The sequence below is a fragment of the Bidens hawaiensis genome, unplaced genomic scaffold, assembly GCF_021521415.1.
Source record: "Bidens hawaiensis isolate Kalapana, Puna unplaced genomic scaffold, B.hawaiensis_p1.1 tig00021328_1, whole genome shotgun sequence".
NCBI lineage: Eukaryota > Viridiplantae > Streptophyta > Magnoliopsida > Asterales > Asteraceae > Bidens > Bidens hawaiensis.
The window spans coordinates 283,482-303,053 of record NW_027493298.1 but is presented as its reverse complement, the minus strand read 5'-3'; the positions used below and the strand labels follow the sequence as shown (position 1 = coordinate 303,053).

At 39.5% G+C, this 19,572-nt stretch overlaps 1 protein-coding gene and 1 pseudogene across 2 annotated transcripts; both read right to left on the bottom strand.

Annotated features, from left to right (window-relative positions):
- Positions 1-7,902: 7,902 nt before the first annotated feature.
- On the bottom strand, positions 7,903-12,846 carry LOC143563191 (anthranilate synthase alpha subunit 1, chloroplastic-like; annotated as a pseudogene). Its single transcript, XR_013140617.1, has 11 exons — positions 12,492-12,846; positions 11,495-11,679; positions 11,230-11,417; positions 10,637-10,788; positions 10,451-10,566; positions 10,133-10,379; positions 10,004-10,060; positions 9,759-9,911; positions 9,606-9,686; positions 9,091-9,177; positions 7,903-8,333 (listed from the first exon to the last, which is right to left on the bottom strand). The product of XR_013140617.1 is annotated as an anthranilate synthase alpha subunit 1, chloroplastic-like (transcript).
- A 5,265-nt stretch (positions 12,847-18,111) lies between these two features.
- Positions 18,112-18,820, bottom strand: LOC143563169 (pleckstrin homology domain-containing protein 1-like). Its single transcript, XM_077050775.1, has one exon. The coding sequence runs from the start codon at positions 18,731-18,733 to the stop codon at positions 18,287-18,289; it is 447 nt and encodes a 148-aa protein (XP_076906890.1). The 5' UTR covers positions 18,734-18,820; the 3' UTR covers positions 18,112-18,286.
- Positions 18,821-19,572: the final 752 nt, after the last annotated feature.

Below are 19,572 nucleotides of genomic sequence, written 5' to 3'. Positions count from 1 at the left end.
TCCAGATGGACGCCACTTACCAAAAGCGTCACTGACATATTTGCTACTGAAGAGCTCCCATGGCCAAAGCCTCCAGTAATCCGACATCGTCACGATGCTGATCGGAGCAAGTACTGTGACTATCACAGAACAAAAGGCCACAACACTGAAGAATGCATAGACGTAAAAGACATGGTCGAAACATTCGTCAAAGATGGGACGCTCGCACACCTCGTGGCGAAATAAAAGTTAAGCAGGCATCCAGGTGCGTGTGGAACCATGGCTGGGGTAAACATGAATAAAAAATCAGCTTCAATATGGAGACTACATGCTGCGTAAAGAACGAGATCCCGAAACAGGTGCGTGTCGGCTCGATGGCACTCCTGTCCCAACATGGAAGGGAGTTCAATTACACAGTTTGCATGTAATCAATTCCAATTTGTACAGAAAAGGCCAAGAGCCACTTCTAATGGAAATGATTCTCTTTCAAACGTCGAAGCTGATGATTTACATTTATACTTTTGTACACACTAATATGCCGGTTTTCACCGCATAATTACAAAAAACGTCATTGCATGGGAAGGCGGTCCTACCCGCACGAACCCAAAAAGCATGATAAACCTTCACGCAGGTCAGTTGAAGGGAAAAAAGTTACCATATGAAAGTGCTGGTCTATCCGCATGAATCATTCGAGGGAACTGCACCAACCTATCAACAACCGCGCGTGGGACGGTTCAAAATTCTTAAGAGGAAAAGATAAACCTATACGCAGGTCAGATATGGGTAAAGTTATGCCATCCTACTAAGTGCAAGTGACGGGTCTACCCGCACAATCACGAAAGAGGAAGCAAAACTTCACACCTATTATCAGCCACGTTCAAAGGTTAACTTATCCTCAACAGGCAAACCTTCACGCAGGTCAGTTGAAGGAGGAGTTCAATTATTCCATTAAATGAAAGTGCCGGTCTATCCGCATGAATCATGAAAGGAAAATGAACACTAACCTATCAACAATCGCGCGTCGAACGGTTAAAACTATCCAACACTGGTGACGGCATTCACATTACGTGAAGTCGTTGCGTGGGAAGGCGGTCTTACCCGCACGAACCCAATAACGTGGCAAACCTTCACGCAGGTCAGTTGAAGGAGAAGAGTTCAATGATTCCATTAAATGAAAGTGCCGGTCTATCCGCATGAATCATGAAAGGAAAATGAACACTAACCTACCGACAACCGCGCGTCGAACGATTCAAAACAAAATTCTTAAAAAGGTAAGAAAAACCTACACGCATGTCAGGTATGGGTAAAGTTTTGCCATCCTACTAAGTGCAAGTGACGGTTCTACCCGCGCAATCACGAAAGAGGAAGCAAAACTTCACCTGTTATCAACCACGTTCAAAGGTTAACTTATCCTCAAAAAGTAAGAAAAACCTACACGCAGGTTGGATAAAAGTTAAAGTTTAGCCATCCTACCAAGTGCAAGTGACGGTTCTACCCGCACAATCACGAAGGAGGAAGCGAAACTTTAACCCACTATCAACCACGTTCAAAGGTTCTTATTCTAAACACTTGGAAAATTGCTATTTTAAACTAAGTATGCAAGTCATAAGTTTATAAAGCAAAGAATCCAATGAAAGGAATAACAATCGTATATTTCAATGATATATTACAACAGTGGCCGGGTAACTACCCGCCTAAAAGAAATCTATACAAAGCTAAGTCTATCCTAGCAGTGGGAAGGGATCTTCAGGATTAGGCTTCAGGGCCACCTCCGCTTGGACCAGCACCGTCAGAGAGCGGCTGCCCAAGGAAAGCCTTAAGGATGTTTAGCCCATCATCAGCAGCAGCAGCTTCATTCACCTTCTCCACCACTGGATGCGGGAAGGCAGCGTACTGGTTCACAGCTTGGTCATAAGCAGCTTCAGTATTAACATTGAATAAAGGGAAGTTGGAGGGCGGAAAGCCTCTCTCAGCAAACCCTAGACCAAGCAGGAAGCCAGTCTTCTCCCCATCCTCATGAGAAGCGTTGAGGGCTGCGCTCATCGCATCATCATAAGAGGTCTCAGAAAGGACCCGACGCACAACCTACAAAAGAAAATTACAAGTTAGAACATTTTCTAATTACAAGTAGAAAGAGAAGAAAAAGAAAAGAGGATACCTGAGGCAACGCTTCTCGAAGTAGCCATTGGAGGGTAGCTTGCACTTCGTCACGGGCGCGTTCGGCTTCGCTTTGGTTCAGATTGGCAAGTAATACTTCCTTTGCGGCAGCCTCTTCGACGCCCTTAAGCTTCCGCTCGGTTTGGTCAAGCACCCCCCTCTGGTCAAGAATCTCTTGCAGCTTCTTGGCATCTTCCATTGCCAAGGCGTCATGAGCATGCTGAAGAGCCTTTAATTTGCATTTAAGCTGCTCATTCTCTTCGCGAAGTGGCTCAGCAACAGCTTCAGCCTTGGCAGCCCTCTCAGTTGAGTTTCGCGCAGTCTCCTTGGCCAGCCGAAGCTGTTCATTCACAGCTTGGGCAGCCTTGGAGCGGGCCTCGAGTCGCGCCTGGACTTCAACCTCGAGGGCCTTGAATGCCTTCTCCTTCTCGGCTGCGGCAGCGGCCAACTGCCGGTTCTCCTCCCGAAGAGCCCGCGCTTCAGATACATCTTTGGCGCGCGCTGCTTTTAACTTGTCGTTTTCACGACAAAGCAGCTCGACGCGGGGCTGCGTCCGGGCCTGGAGAACCCGAAGCTCATTGGTTAGCCTACCCTCTTGGTAGCTAGCCATGGCTTCCCCCAACGCACCATGAGGAGCAGCGTGGCGAGCCCAGTCCACGCACTCCACAGGGGTGCGAAGGGTTGTTCCTCGGCGTATGTTCCATCTTGGAACATACACTTCATTGGAATCCGACACTGCAAAAGAAACAAAGGCAGTTGGGAAAAGATGATAAAAATATACAAAGGAAAAAGAACCCTACGTACCTGTAGGGTCAATAACAGGCCGATAGCCGCCAAACCCATCACCTGAACCTAAAGGAAATCCATCCAACAGGTCAGGCAGACGGGAAGGTGGCATAGATCGGCGGGAAGCCCGGCGCGTACCTGATGGTCCGGCCGTCGGTAACGGTGGCGCAGGTATAGTGGCAGCCGCTGTGGTAGCCACTGTTGGCGTTGCCTCCTCAGCAACAGTAACCGCCGGCTCCGTGAAAGATGCTGTAAAAATTGCACTCACGGCCGGCGGAGACACCTTCTCAGCTGGAACAGCCTCAGGAAGGCTGGAACCAACGGAAGCAGGCGCAGATGCCTGGGTCGACGCCTCGGGAAGGCTGACCGAGCCTTCCCTCATTGGCGGGGGAATACTTGCTCCAACTCCACCCTGGAATGCGTCAACACCCACACCTGCACAAGCAAAAGTGTTAGAAAAATTTATTTGAAACAACAAATCTAGACAAGAGTTATGGGGGTACTTACGGGGTTTCTTGAGCTTGAACGTACGGACGAGCGGGGGCGAACCCGATGGAGCCGGCCTCTTGACACCGGTAACCGTCGTCGTCGCTGCCTCCCCGGAGGTAACAGCTACAGCCTCCGGAGCGGTGGTCTCCTCACCACCGGGCTTCCCCGCCACCTCTGCACTATCTGACTCCGAGTCAGATAGGACTACCGGGTCGGCCGTAGAGGCCACCTTCTCCTTGCCTTTCCCGACGGCAGCCTTTTTCTTCCGCACGAGTGGAGGACCTTCTGCGGATTCCTCAGAAGAAGAAATGTCAACTCCAGCAGCAGGCACAACATTGAGAGGTTCAGGGTAGAAGATAGGCTTACCTGGCCGTCGGTGGCTCAGGATCTCTTGGCCTGACGGGTAAACCTCCACGAACCGACCCGCGGTCTGCTCTAAGATGGGCAACTCGTTCTCGTCCAGAGCACGAGTACCCATCCGCGCGGGACCATCTTCCTCCCGCGGGTTCAGGAGCGACTGAAGATCGTTCCCCTCTGAAATCAACAAGAAAGTTAGAAAAAATCGAAGTCAGCAAAATGAAACAAGACGTACCATAAGGGACAGAGTTCGAACCATATTCAAGGACGATCGGAACCTTATCCGCATTCGCCGCCTTCCACACCCGGCTCATCCCCAGCATCACCATCGCCGACTCCGGAAAACGGAAAACCGGGGACTGGACCCGGGATATCTTCGAGAACCATTCCGCCTCCTCGTAGTTGAGGGCGGGAAGGTTCGGAAGCGCCTGGCCATTCTTGAACTTCATGGCGATGGGGATGGCGCGAGCGGATATGAAGAAGAACTCTCTTCTCCACGAGCGAAGACTCCGCTCGGTGGTACAAATCTTTAAACCCTTGATACGGGTTGTAAGAGTGTACCACCCCTGGATGCACCTCCAAGTGTAGAAGGTCATCAGACGGTCAACGAGGGGCTCAAGGCCCAGTATCCGGCACACCCACTCAAAGTGCCGGACCTTGGCAATGGCCATGGGGTGCACCTCTGTCAGGTGCACACCGTGCCTCTCCAGGACACGGTACACAAACTTTGTCAACGGAAACCTAAGGTTTCCGTAGACAAAGAATGCAGCATAAACCCCGATCTTGCCACTAGGGGCATCGTACACAGTATGGTGGGGCTCAGGAAACTCAGGCTCGAGAGACTCGAGCATGAACTTCCTGACGATATACTGGTACAGCTCGACAGGAAGAGAACACTGGCATTCGCCAGCAGTCTTCTGATCATCAGCATCGTGAGAAGACATGGTGGAAGAAAGAAGAAATTTCAGAGTAATGATTTACCGAAAAAGAGAAATTCGCCGGAAATTACTGGAGAAGAAGAGATGAAAGTGGAAAGTGTGAATTGCAAATAACCCTCTCCCCCTTTATATAGTAATCGCAATTAATGCGATGAATTTAATACGGAAGAGAGAGAAATCAAAGGTGCAATGAAACTATGACGCGTGGCAAAGGCAAGCTGGCAACAGCTGTCAAAAGGACGTGTGCCAGAGATTTCGCGGCTACGCGCCCGAAATCCCGTGCCCACGCGCCTGAAAAAGCAACTGGAATGACCATGTTCTGTCACGTCACCATAACTCCCTGCACGTCCTGACACAGTCAGAAGAAACCGTCGCACGACGTTTCAGAGGTTTGGACTTATCTTTTCACCAACTCTTCGAATTTCAAAATTCAAAATTCGAAAATATTAAAAAGTAAGCGGGAAAATACCCCTTACTCCTTGGCAAGCAAGTAACCGTAAGACGGATGCGGGTACAGTGTAAAGGCAAAACCCTTCACATACCTAGCACCCGCAGGGAATTGAAGCCAAATAAACCTTGGCAAACAAATAACCGTAAGACGGCTGTGGGTACAGTGTTAAGGCAAAACCCTTCACATACCTAACACCCGCAGGGAATTGAAGCCAAGAAAACCTTGGTGAACAAGTAACCGTAAGACGGATGCGGGTACAGTGTCAAGGCAAAACCCTTCACATACCTAGCACCCGCAGGGAATTGAAGCCAAGTACCTCGGCAACCAAGTAACTATAAGACGGGTGCGGGTACAGTGTAAAGGCAAAACCCTTCACATACCTAACACCCGCAGGGAATTGACGCCAGGAATACCTTGGAAGTAAAGTAACCGTAAGACGAGCACAGGTACAGTGTTAAGGCAAAACCCTTCACATACCTAGCGCTCCGCTGGGAATTGAAACCAAGAAGGATCTTCCGGGCAATGCTTGCGGAAACGGAAATAACATCCCCGCATAGCGGGAACGTCGAGAACTACGTTGTTTGAAGCTCCAACATGGAATTGGTGGTCTTAACATAATTGATCACTATGTTCAAAACTACCAAAACCTCATGGAAAATACATACAACTGGGACTCAATGCTCCTGACTTGCGAGGAGGTTACAGACCTACCCGCATCATACCCAAAGACCAAGCAGGAAACTCGGGCATTTCTGCAAGTGACAAGGACTTCCGCGGAAAGAATCCCCATGGAAAACCTTACAAAACCCTTTTCAAAAACCCTTTGCTCAAGTCCAAAAGTTCACCTCATTTTATTAAACACTCATGAGAAGAACATTGGACTGGGGGGACTTGAAGAGGTAGGTCCCAGCAGAGCCCAGTTGGACCCGCAAGACTCACCTTAAACAGGGACGTCTGCGCAGAGACCAACTGGATCCGCAGGACCAACCATGCTCAGAGACGTAACGTCCTTACGCGCAGTACGCAAGCTGGTCCCGCAGGAAATGCCTCCCAATGGTGAAGGACTCCGCCTGTCCCCGCAGCCTCGGATACAAGCCATTAGGGAAGGCCACCCGCGCAGCATGGCTACACGCACAAGGCACTTAACTCTCCCCAGTGTCACCTGAAGGAATGAGCAAAGGCGGGAGGGGGAAAACTCCCGCCTAAATGAGCCAGTCCGTATGATGGAGGATCTTTTGTGTGATACCTGACGAGGTACAGACAAAAGATCTGACCAAGAATGCGACAGCTCACTGACAGCAGCATGGCAGACAGCACGCCACAGCACTGTGACCAATAGCCGCCGCCTACCCACCAACTCCTGCCATACCACGTGCCTAGCCTGTAGTTGGCAGAAGAGGAAGAGTGCACGACACGCCTGCTCTGTGTCAGCCGCTACCTATCCACCACTCACAGGCAGGGCACGTGCATAGGTTACAGTTGGTAGCGTGTTGGGCCGGCTAAACCCCTTGGAAACCTACCTTCGGCTATAAATACCCCAATGGTATGAACATCTTATCTTATCATATATACCTGATATCTGCTCTAGCAATCTCTTAATATACTTTTATATTTAAAGAGCAATCTAGTCTGATCCTCACGCCGGAGGGTGGTCACAAGGAGGAACCCCCCCTTCTCAGTGACAAGCTCACGGTGTCTGTTTTGCAGGTTATCAGAAGAACCATCTTCCAAGGGTCTAACCCCTCGTGGGAAACATCTATCTAACCCCCAGGTTACCAGTAATCTGCCCGGGGTCTGGTTAGTGTTTCTTCAAGCAATTATATCAGTCAGCCCGTTAGCGATTTGGGCTTGGGCGGGCTTCTCATTAATGCAATTAACAACATTCCTGCAGGCGAGCTAGATGGTGGCCGAATATCTTTTGCAATATGGGGCCGAAAGGTTCCATTCTTCGCTTCATGATGCTTATTTTGTTTGAAATGGGCCGGCCGGGCTAGTTTGGGTCGAAATAGTTTTGGTTTATTTTCAACGATATGAAGTTATGAACACTTTGGTTGTGTTTTGCAGGCTGCGTATCATTTATCGGCTGCTTCTGTTGTGTTGCTGGGGCTATTATCATTAACAGATGACGTGGCGTTTTATTGGTTAGTTTTGATATTCTTTTTACAGCGCGGGCCGATTGCTCCACTGGCTGAAGAAATAAGCGAGCCCGATAATAAGTATGTTGCATTGGGAGTATTAGTTTTAGTGATGAGAGTACTTGTTTGTTTGCCTTATCCCTTCCCTTTCACAAGTGAATCAATTACAAGTCTTTAGTGATATTAGTACAATACAAGAGCTCAGAGCTCTTTAGTGTAGTGGAATAATAAAGATTATGATCATTCGTGTGGCAAACAAGTTCTAGCTCGACAACATGATGTATAACTATGATATATATCACTTAAGGTTTCTTTTATAAACAATTAGTTGCTAAGAGCTAAGGGGTGTCATGAACTGCGGTGAGCTCAAGCTTGTCAACTCGTTTAACTTAAGAAAGCTTCAACTCGGCTCGTGAGTTGTTTTTCAAGGTCGGGCTTGTCTTAGGCTCAGGTTCAGCTTGTTTATTTCAGTTTTTATACTAATATATTCGGGTTATAATATATGTTTTTTTAACCGAATCCGAACCTCAATCGGACATGCTCATTGTTGACCAATTTAATAAACTTTTCTAAAAGGTATTTATGTCAAGAAACTAAATTTAAACATAAATAGATATAAAAGCAATTGTTTTGCACTAGCAACATAATTGCATTTCCCACATGCAATTAACATAACCAACCACATTCTAGTTCTGAACAGATTAACAACCCAACCTTAACTCACTCACAAAAGGCTGACTCGGCTAGATCAATGGCTCGAGCCAGACCAGCCGCTTTGTTTTCACACTCTTGTTGCTCATCCTCTGGAACACTGTCGGCTACAATACCCGCACCTGCTTGAAGGTAAGCCACCCACTGCTTCCTCTTGCTGTCTTCTTTGTACAAGTACATTGTGTCATAACGGGTTCCCGCTGGGAACACCATGGTCCTGAGGGACAGGGCCACGTCCATCTCCCCTGAAAAGGATACCCACCCGAACCCGCCACTGTAGGGCCCACGTCTTGTAACTTCTAGTTTATCAATTAGTTCCATTGCCTTCACCTGCATCAGATTGGTGTGTTAAGAGTTTTGAGTTTAGAACCTTCACTAACAGAGGTGTTAATTTGGACCCATTTACTTCTTTTTGGGCCGGGTTATGATTTATCGTTAACGGCTCAAACAGGTAAAATAAAAAAAAATAGCTGAAAAGGAAACGTGCCGAAAGTATAAAAAATGTACTTCTGGTGTATAAAACCTCACAATCATTTTATTCAATAAAAAATATTATTTTTTTAGATTTTACGGGAATCCAATAGAGATGGCGATTTCAACCATCTATTTGGGTTATTTTTTATCTCTAACAGGTAAAAATGAAAAAAAATGAACTTAAAAAGAAAACGGGCCAACAGTCTCGAAAATTGTATTTTCAATGCATTAAATCTTAATGGAAAAAAAAAACTAGATAAAAACAAAGCGGGTCAAAATCAAAAGTTGCATGTTTAATGCATTAAATCTCAATGCAAAAACTAACTAAAAATTAACTGGGTCAAAAGTCCCAGAAATTATATTTTTAATGCTATATCTCATAAGTGATTGATTCATATAAAATTTCATTAAAATAAATTTTTTTGGACAAAAGTTATTTTGGGATAAACTATAATTTTTAACTGAAATAATAATTTTTGAATAAAAAGTGTTTTGGGATAAACTTGACCCTATTTGATTAAAAAATTATAAAAAAATGACCCAACCCAATTTGACCTGCTACCCGACCCGCCAATTTTTCAACTTTTAGAAGGCAATGGTATAAAGAGCAAACCTTTGGAGCACCACTAACAGTTCCAACCAGAAGTGCAGCAGAAAGAACGTCCCAGCAAGTCAGATGATCCAGCAACTCACCAGTCACCTTTAACAACCGAAAAGAAGCAATAATGATTTAATTATAAATAATATGAATTCTTAAACCAATTATAAATAAACCAGTTGATGTATAGTGTTGAAGAATCTAACTAGAGGTGGTAAGTTTGAAATTTAGAGTAACGGGTTTAGGCTCAAACAGATCAAAGTCAACATGGGCCAGGTCGTGTTGACCAGCACTTTTTTTTTAAATAGTTAATGTGTTAATAGTTATTACAAAAACAATATTATGATGAAAATTATAAATCTTTGAAAAGTGTATGCATTAAAAATGGAATTGTTTTGTTGACTTTCAACCCGTTCTAGCTAAATATTTTTATGTTACCCGTTTGCGATAAAAACACAACCCAGATTGATTCATTAATAAATAGACGAGTTGAAATTACAGAAACAACAGACAAAATAGTAGTGTCTTACGGTGGAACTAATATGCATCACATGGGAGTACCGTTCAATGTTCATAAGCTTTTCCACGTTAACTGAGCCAGGTTTTGTGACCTGCATCCGAGTCATATGTCAGAATCAACAAAGTCAACATTTTGAACTAGTCAAACTAAAAAGTCAAAGTACCTTTCCAACATCATTCCTCCCTAAGTCAACCAGCATGATGTGTTCTGCGCATTGCTTTTCATCTTTTAACAGCATCTTCTCCAACTGTTCATCCTCATCAGGAGTCCTTCCTCTTCTAACAGTCCCAGCTAAAGGTCGATTAACAACCGCACTCTGTCAAAAGATAAATAAATGTTTATAAATCTTTTTGAAGTTTTACAATAATAAGATTATCTATAACTAAAAGAAGGAAACTGATAACTGACATTTTTCACACGAGTGAGAATTTCTGGACTTGAACCAACCAAGATACACCCACGAGCCTGATAACATGAAGCATCACAAAAAGTTAAGTGAGAACAATAACTGAAAAAGATTAATTATAAACAATGTACCTGCAAATAAGTCATGTATGGACTTGGATTCACGACTCTTAATGCTCGGTAAATCTCAAACGGATCTGCAAACGTGCGGCGTTCAAAGCGTTGACTTAAAACAATTTGGAAGATATCACCTGCAAGAATGTGTTCTTTTGCTTGTAATACTGCTGCTTTGTATCCTTCACTGGTCATGCTAGACTCGTTTAAAGGAGTTCCAAATTGTTGTGTGCTTAATTCAACAGAACCCGGAGCTAACTTTGGCCTAATGATTGAAACTTGTGTGAATATATGGATAATAGAATCCGAATGCTATATAGAAGATAAGTGACTTACAGATCAATATCATGTACTTTAGACGCCAATATTTCCAGTCGTTTTAGTCCATCTTTATAAGCTTCTTCAGTGGATGCATACTTTTCAAGCCTCACCCAGTGAATAATATATGCTTTCTGGAGATCAAAATTATTTATTATGATAAAAGTTTAATGAAGAAAAAGTATATTATTATGATATGAGTACCTTTTGCACATGATCGAAAACAATCACATCTTCATACAATCCAAGATGAATATCAGCTAGATTCCTGTCATCTGGTGGTGCATCTATAAACAAGAGTTTTTTCTTCTCCACATAACGAACTGTGTCGTATGAAAAGTAACCGACCCATCCACCTATACGTAAAGCAGTCCAAAGTTACAATAAGATCCTTTAAAATGTCACTTATGCATGTAAATTATAAACTTTTTGTTAGTATACAAGTCAACATCATGATTTGGTCAATTTACCCCCCCCCCCCCCCTCTTAATGCATTTGAGGTTAAATGAGGAAGCAAGCAATTAATGTTCTACCAAACAATACCAAAATTTAACATAATGATTAAATGCGTATCTACAAAGTACAATGAACGGTCGCCTGGTCAAAAGCTATGAAACACGACAGCAAGAACCGGACGCAAAAAAGATGCATTCCAACTAACAAACAATGTTTAATTATGTCCTACACTTTGTTCAACTACCCTGCCACATGAGGATTAAATCACACCCTTCATTTCTACATGAAGATGCACATTTAAGAACCTGTACTAGCAGTAAATAAAGAGTTGTATATCATACCGCAAAATGTATCAGGAAGATCATCAAGAAGCTGAGGTTTCCAACTATCAGAGACTTTTTGGAATTTCCATAGGGTTATCAACAACCTTCTGAATAGAACTTCCTTTCTCGTGATCCACAATTGTCACACTGTTTTCTTTAGCAATAATTTCAAGTGTTGGATTAGACCCTACCACACTGTACCGACCCTAACAAATTGAAATCACCATGTCAGAAAATCATACACAACCAACAAACCGAAAGAGATTAAAAACATTAATCTTACAACTTGTGAGGATTTGAAACCAGGCTCCACCGACTCAAAAAGGAAGCTAGGAGCCTCTTTATCATCTTCGTTGACCAGACAACGGTAAGCTAGCACCGGCGTTAAGTGATCGGCGAATATGCACTTTTTAAGTGGCACCAAATTTCCTTTCCTTGAAGCTTCGACAAATTTCGCTTCATCGGCAACTAGAAATAAAATGTTGAAAATCAAATTTAGTTATTCATCGCTTTCCAAAATTAGTTAAACTTGTTATCAATCAACTAAAAACCCTAATCCAAAACAGATTTCTGATATAAATCAGCTGAACAACAAGACCTAAAATTAGTTACTGATACTTCATCACCTTTCAAAACTAGTTAAACTCGTTATCAATCAACTAAACAACCTAATACCAAAACACATTTTCAATTTAAATCAGCTAAACAACACAACCTCGAATTAGTTACTAATGCTTCATCACCTTTCAAATCTAGTTAAAACTCGTTATCAATCAACCAAACAACCTAATTCCGAAACATATTTTCAATTTAAATCAACTAAACAACGAGACCGAAAATTAGGTACCAATGCTTCATCACCTTCCAAAACTAGTTAAACTCATTATCAATCAACTAAAAAACCTAATTCTGAAACACATTTCCAATTAACGAGACCGAAAATCAGTTACCAATGCTTCATCACCTTTCAAAACTAGTTAAACTCGTTATCAATCAACTAAACAACCTAATTCCGAAACACGTTTCCGATTCAAATCAACTAAACAACGAGACCTAATTACCTAAATCAACTACTGGTAATCAAAACAACTCAATGCAATACCTCAAACGCATTAAAAGTTAAAACATTACATAGAGACGGAGACTGAAAATTAATAATCATAATAATCAATCAACTAAAACTAGTTAAATTCATAATCATAATAATCAATCAACTAAAAAACCTAATTCCGAAACACATTTCCAATTGAAATCAGCTAAACACATTAAAAAAATATTACCTACAGACGGAGACTGAAGAACACATCGAACCGGACTACGAACACGAAACGAAAGCGAACCGCGTCTGTTTCTACTTCCACCGGAGCATTCGCCGTTCAACGGCGGAGAAAACCGGTGAAATGACGGTGACGAACGGAAGTTAAAAGCTAGGGATTGCATTATTCAGTATTCACTGACTTCAAAATGCACCTGAAGATTCTCACTGTAAGATACAGATAGATACATACATGAAATGAATGTGTATGTGTGTCTATATATATATAGATATAGATATAGATATATGATATATAGACACAGAAATTAATGCAGGTCGGAGCTCCGGGAGCTGAGATGCTGCTTTACGACTGCTGTGTTTCTACTTACAAAATATATTGTCCAGATTCATAATCATGATTTTCACACTGTCTATGCATATACCACTTGTACGTTTCGGAATAATATTTGTACATTCTTTAGTGTTTTTATGATTTTTGTATTTTTGGGGTTTTATGTTTTTATCACCTTTTATGTCATAAAAGGAACAATTTATATAAGGTAACGGTTTAAAAAGGTGCAGATCAATCACGTGTGTAATATTAATTTTTCCTCTAATTGTCTATATCTATACGAATAAATATATTTCTATGTTTGTTGAATACCAGCTTTTATGTTTTATGAATTTTAAATTTTTTTCCATGAATTGAATTACGGTTTCCTTGATGTACTGAAATTGGTTTCCTTAAAGTGGGATTTATTAAAGTTTGAAATTGAAAAGGCAAAAAAGTAATTTATAATTAATATATAAATTAATATATTATCACGTGGGAATATATTGAATTTCAAACATTTTTTAAATATGATTCAATAAAGGAATACCTATAACTAAAATGTGTTGTATGATATTTTGGCGGGTTGTTTTCGTGTTTAAATATAGTCTAGCGCCTTGCTAGTTTAGTGTTTATTTATTAATTAATAAAATTTGATGGTTCAGAAAGATAAGAGTTTTGTGACAATTATATTTATTTATGATTTTGATTTATCTATTAAACATGTTTTTTAAATGAATACGCATATACATATTCCAAAATTAACACTACTATATAGAAAACTATGTTAACATTTCACAACCCCAAAGGCCAAAAACGTGAAAAAAGTGAAAGACAACGACCCAATGAAAATATTATGTCTAAAAAGGTAGCATCGTTAATTAAGTAAAAATAAAATATTTATGATTTAATAAACTAGAATTTGAAGTTCACGTTTTAAGCCTTCCAAATTAATATTTTGTCCCATTTATTACTTGTATTGCTCAAAGTAAAAAGATTGCAATTCAGTGACAAATAATCGGACAACAAGCGCCTTATAGCCCCCTTTTGGATTGCAAACTCAGTTCCACTAAAAACAAAGTTTTGTGTCTTAAAAACCGAAAAAATAGTTATTTGATCTATATGACCATTTGTCTCGTGGTCCACGATCAGACCATGAACCGACATCAAATTAACGTTCAACATTAACCAGATCATGTTAAAGTCTTTTGTTTACTATCGTTAGTACGGTTATACAATAAAGAAGGACCATAGTTTATGTCACGTTGAAAGGAAGCCCGCATTAATGAGTTTACAAGTTCAAATTCAACATTCAACAAAGCCACGTTGAAAGGAAGCCCACCGTTTATGTATTGTGTATCGTGCATCAACCATATCATATTTGAAACAACTACCATAATCACGCCTTCAACAATGAGAAATGAATATTGCGTTAACATAATACCATATATAAGAAGAGTAATCTCAAAATCAAAACAAGTCAAACCAAAACAAATTGGATAATGATCTTTCAAAGTGTAAAGAAACAAATGGTAAATGGGTCTTACAAGAAGAAAAACCGCTTAATATGTATATATATTTATAAAAAAAGAGTAAAGTGTTAAAATCATCAATGAGTTTTGATCACTTTTCCAACATCCGTCTAAAAGTTTTTTTTTTCTTTTCTTTTTTTGTTTGCAATTAGACATTTTAGGTTTACCATTGTTGCCAATGACATCCAAATCAATAACTCTGTATATTTTTAACATTAACACATAAATATTAAATTGTCTCCACCTCATCAACTGGCCTCCACCTCCTCACCACAATTCTTGTTTAACGCTCCCATCTACCGGAAAAAGGTGGATGTGGCTTCAATTGGAGAAGAACGACGAAGATAGTTATTCAAGACGGGTTTGATGGTGGTGACGGGTTTATGGGGAAGAAGAAGTCTATGAAGTTCTAAAACTAAATATAATATTAAATAGACTTAAAAGACAAATTTGCTCCTCATCTAACGTTAAAAAACTGTCTGAATTAACAATTGGGAAACCTAAAGGGTCCAATTGCATAAAAGAAAATATATCTTTTCGGATGAAAATCGTAAAAGTGACTAAATCTCAAGGACAATTTTGACAGTTTACTAATTCTCTTTATGTCTAAAACATTATCAGAACAAAATTATATTATTTTGTGGAAATTAAATAATGTTTAAAGAGTTGTTAAAAAGTTAATGTTTAAAAGAGTTAAAATCAATATTTTGGATATTTATAAATGCATATGTTTTTGAGGCATGTTAACATGACAGAAGAGGCTCGGACGATACACGATCCTACCGTAGATCTCAACCACCCTTCATATGGATTGTTTTTGTTTGTCTTTTCTTTTTTCTCATCGGGTGTTTGAGCATCCCATTTTAACCTTTCAAAACCTATCCCTTACACTTTTGAAATTAGAAAGATTTTTCGTATCGTTGAGTAATTCTATAAATTCAATATAATTGCCAAGATACACAAGTGTAAAGACATCAAGGGAAAGAGCGTGTAACCAGTTCATTGTAATATTTTGTTTTATCGCCCATACTGGTGAGGTAGAATCATCTATCATACTATGATCACATGAGATTTGTAAGGGTGAGAACTGAGAAGAAAACTGTTATGATTACTTTTCTAGTGAGAAATTTAAAGGGGTGACTACTCGCTTAGTAACGCTTTGCAATAACAATAACATATAATCCATAAAAACTATTCTTATGTTGATTGAATAATATTTTCATCTTCGGTATCACATACCCACACTTAAAATCCATTTTGTACACCCCACATTAGAGATAAATAGTCAGTTACGAGCATTTTATCATTTCATCCTCCGTCTGGTGTCAAGAGGTACTTTACCCACTCTCTCCTTGGTTTTAATTTAATAAACGGTGATTAAGTCATTAAACCATATGTTAGCGTCATCGTTACAGCCCTTCGAGACTAACCTTCAAAAGATCAACTTTGATGTTTTAGTCAGCCCGTTCATCATTTATCTAAGCCCTAAGGTCTAAAATACCGAATTAAGTTGGTTGCAAAGAGCGAAATTTGACCCACAATAATGAGAAAATGACCATGGCTCAAAGCGCAATGCATCTTTTTCAATAAGCTAAAAAAATTCTTGGTCACCTCCCATTTTAAAACTTTTTGAAGAACATTCTCCTCCAAATTAATTTTGTATCATATTTTTAGAAACTTAAATTTATAAAAAATATGTCATTTTTAAAACTTATACAGTTTTAGAGACTAAACTGTATCCCCATATTATTGTGGAAGTTTGACTTAAATTATTTGCATTGATTCAATCTTAAGATTTATGGTTGGACGGTGCATATGGACAGTGTATATCTTGAGTTTTTACTTGAACCTCATCAACTGTGGATCCTTTTGATCACAATGCTCCGGTTTTGAGACAACACAATTGGCGTACGGCTGATCCACGGCGTCAATCCTGTACCTCTGTTGTAATCTTGTTTTGACCACTTTGGTTTTCGGTTACGATTAACTAGCATTTGACTTACACATTATCACTTTAATCATCATCAAAAACACGTGAATTTTATGATCGAGCATGTATACCACATGAAAAGAATATGAATTTAACTATAGTATGTTTAATTTTTTTTTGTACCAACCTACATTGTATTAATTTAAATATAGTATGAACAGAATATGAAGATATGGTCACTACAGTATTCCATAGACCATGAAAATGACACTATTATTGTGATTCCCACTTGATAGAAGATATACAAAAGCATAACCACCACAGAGTGTGATTCTTTTAGGATAAGACGCAAAAGACATCACATTATGTAGCAATGTTTGCTACAGCTATTGAAACTGAAGGACATGTGTCATCAAACAGCCTAATTTGATATCAAAATGGACCACATGAATCACACAAAATCAGATCTCTTATTACAAAATCAGTAAATTTCCAATGTGGAAACTCAATTGATGCATTCATAGAATGCAAAACACAGCGAAAATCGATCATTTTACTAACAAGATATTCAAATTTGGTCAACATTACTGCTTGCATTCCAATACTGCTAATAGTAGAAATTATTTTTCACTAAAAAGTTGTGTTATAAAAGTCGGATTCCAAGGCCTTGGAATCGGGAGATTCCAAGGTCCTCGGACATCAACCTTGCCGCCTTTTCCCAACTCAGCAACTATTACTCGCCAAGGTCTAACTCGGTCAAAAGTCGGAGTACTCGGCCACCAATTAGTTTTTTTACTCTTTTTAAGTAAAATATTAAAAATAACAACAAAACACAAATTTTTTGAATTATGCTTTTTTTTTTCATATGAATTATGCTTATTTTGACGTGAATTATGTTTGTCTTAACATATATATATATATATATATATATATATATATATATATTAGCTTTAGAAACCCGTGTATTACATGGGATAAATTAACTAAGCCTCTTTATATTATGTAAAAAATGTATTACAAATATAGTTGTGTTATATCATTAAATATATTTGACTTTTAAATCGAGAATGAGTTGTTCTACAATCAATATACGATAATGAAGCAATGCCACTGAATGAAAATTTAAAACAATGAGGCCTTTCGATGTGAAAGATAAAGCTAAACTCTTACACAAATTTTCAATATTTAATAAACATGGTTTGTTGTAGATTTTTGAATTTCACCAAGTATGTTGTGAAATATATATTCTAACAATGTACATTAGTATAATATGTAAATATTTATTTGTATAAAAATGTATAGATATAATACAAATAGAGTTTAAATAAAAGTGAATAATTTAATTAGATATAATATAAATATAATGTAAGGAAAGTGAATAATTTTTTATATTTACCATATATAAGTTTTGGAGGGAAAAAAATTGTAAGGATTAACCACAAACTGACACGTGTCACAATTATTTTACTTTATTAGAATAGGTGTATATATATATATATATATAATATCCAATAATTATTTTATGCTATATTTATCATGTCCAAGTACAAGCCGAGTACTCCGAATACTCCTTACAAGAGGGTCAGCCGCCTAGGGACCGCCTAGCGAGTTTTACAAACCTGCTAAAAGATAGTGTTTACACATATACAAAAGACAACTAGGCAACAAGCTACACTGCTAGCCCTTTAATTGATCGTTTAGAAAGAGTTTGTGCATATTCTAGCTCAATAAACAAGCAATATAACCAAAATTAATAACAATTGCAGTTTGTGTAAGCAATATAATCTGGATCATCAATCATACAAAAAAAACCCCTAATTTCAACCTTTACCGACACAAAACGAGACGAATCGGCGAATTCAACATCTCAATTATCCATCTCGATTATCAAATTAACAACGAAATCATTATAATTATAACAGTAATTAGATTCACAACCAAACAAACCAAAAGCTCACAATACCAGATTATACATGTACGCTCACAAAAACCAGAAACTAATAACAACAATAACAATAACAATAAAATCACCTATTATTATTATTATTACTATCGTAATCAACGATCTCATTAGCAGTAACTGACCTCGAGTGCTGCACGATGGACCGTCCGATGGAATTAATCCAATCCTCCTTCTCTTTCTCCGAATCCGCAATGAAGAACATGGTGTCCGAACGAGTGGACAGCTCAAACGCGAACTGTTTATTAATAACGTCTTCGGCTCCTTTGACGGTGAGACAGGTGGCGACAGGTATGACGCCACGTGGCCTAGATCCGCGAGTGACGATGGCGTCCTTGAACCAGAAGAGTTTGCCTTGTTTGAGAACGAACCAGCGGCGGCGCCAGGTTTTGATGTACTCGCCTTGTTTGGTGAGCCAGCCGGTGCGCTCCGGGTTTGACCAGTACTCGATTCCGTCGTAGTCGTCCGGGTTGGGTGGTGACTCGCCCATCACGGCTCGCCATAGGCTGGCCATAGAGGTTGATTGACTATGAGGTGTGTGATAGATTGGGTGTCCGATGGAAACAAGAGTTGGGTTGATTATGTGTGATACATTATTAAAAGAAAACATTACTATAGAGGGGAGAAGGGGTAGAGGACGACCTAAATTGACTTGGGATGAGAGGATTAGGCATGATTTGATAGACCTAAACCTCTCCGAGGACATGGTTGAGGATAGGAATTCGTGGAGAAGTAGAATTAAAGTTAAGGATTTTTAGAGAGAATTGAATAACTTAGGGCTTAGACTTAACTTATTTAGGTCACATACCATAATGGTATTTCCCTTACATATATTATTATTATTATTATTATTATTATTATTAGCTTTTATATTGCTGTTAAACTGTGACCTTATTATTAATATTATTATAATTAGTAGTAGTTTTTATATAACTGTTAAACTTTGATTTCCTTTATTTTGCTTCATACACATGTACTTAGAGCCGAGGGTCTCTCTGGAAGCCACCTCTTTATTCCTTTGGATAGAGGTACGGTGTGCCTACATCCCACCCTCCCCAGACCCTACCTATAGCTTTGCTGTCGGTGGGATTTTACTGGGTATGATTGATTGATTGATTGATTGACATTATTAAAAGAAAAGAAAAGAAAAGAAAAGAAAAGAGGGAATAATATGTTTGTGTTATAATATTAGCTCTAATTATAACAAGATTATTGAAATGATAATTGATCTTTATTATATCTAAGAGACAAGAGAGTGAAGAAATATATGTGAATTGTTAATTCTACCGGGGGGTAGTTCACTTCGTTACAAATACATTCTATTTATAAGGCAAAAACTACTGTGCAAAAAGT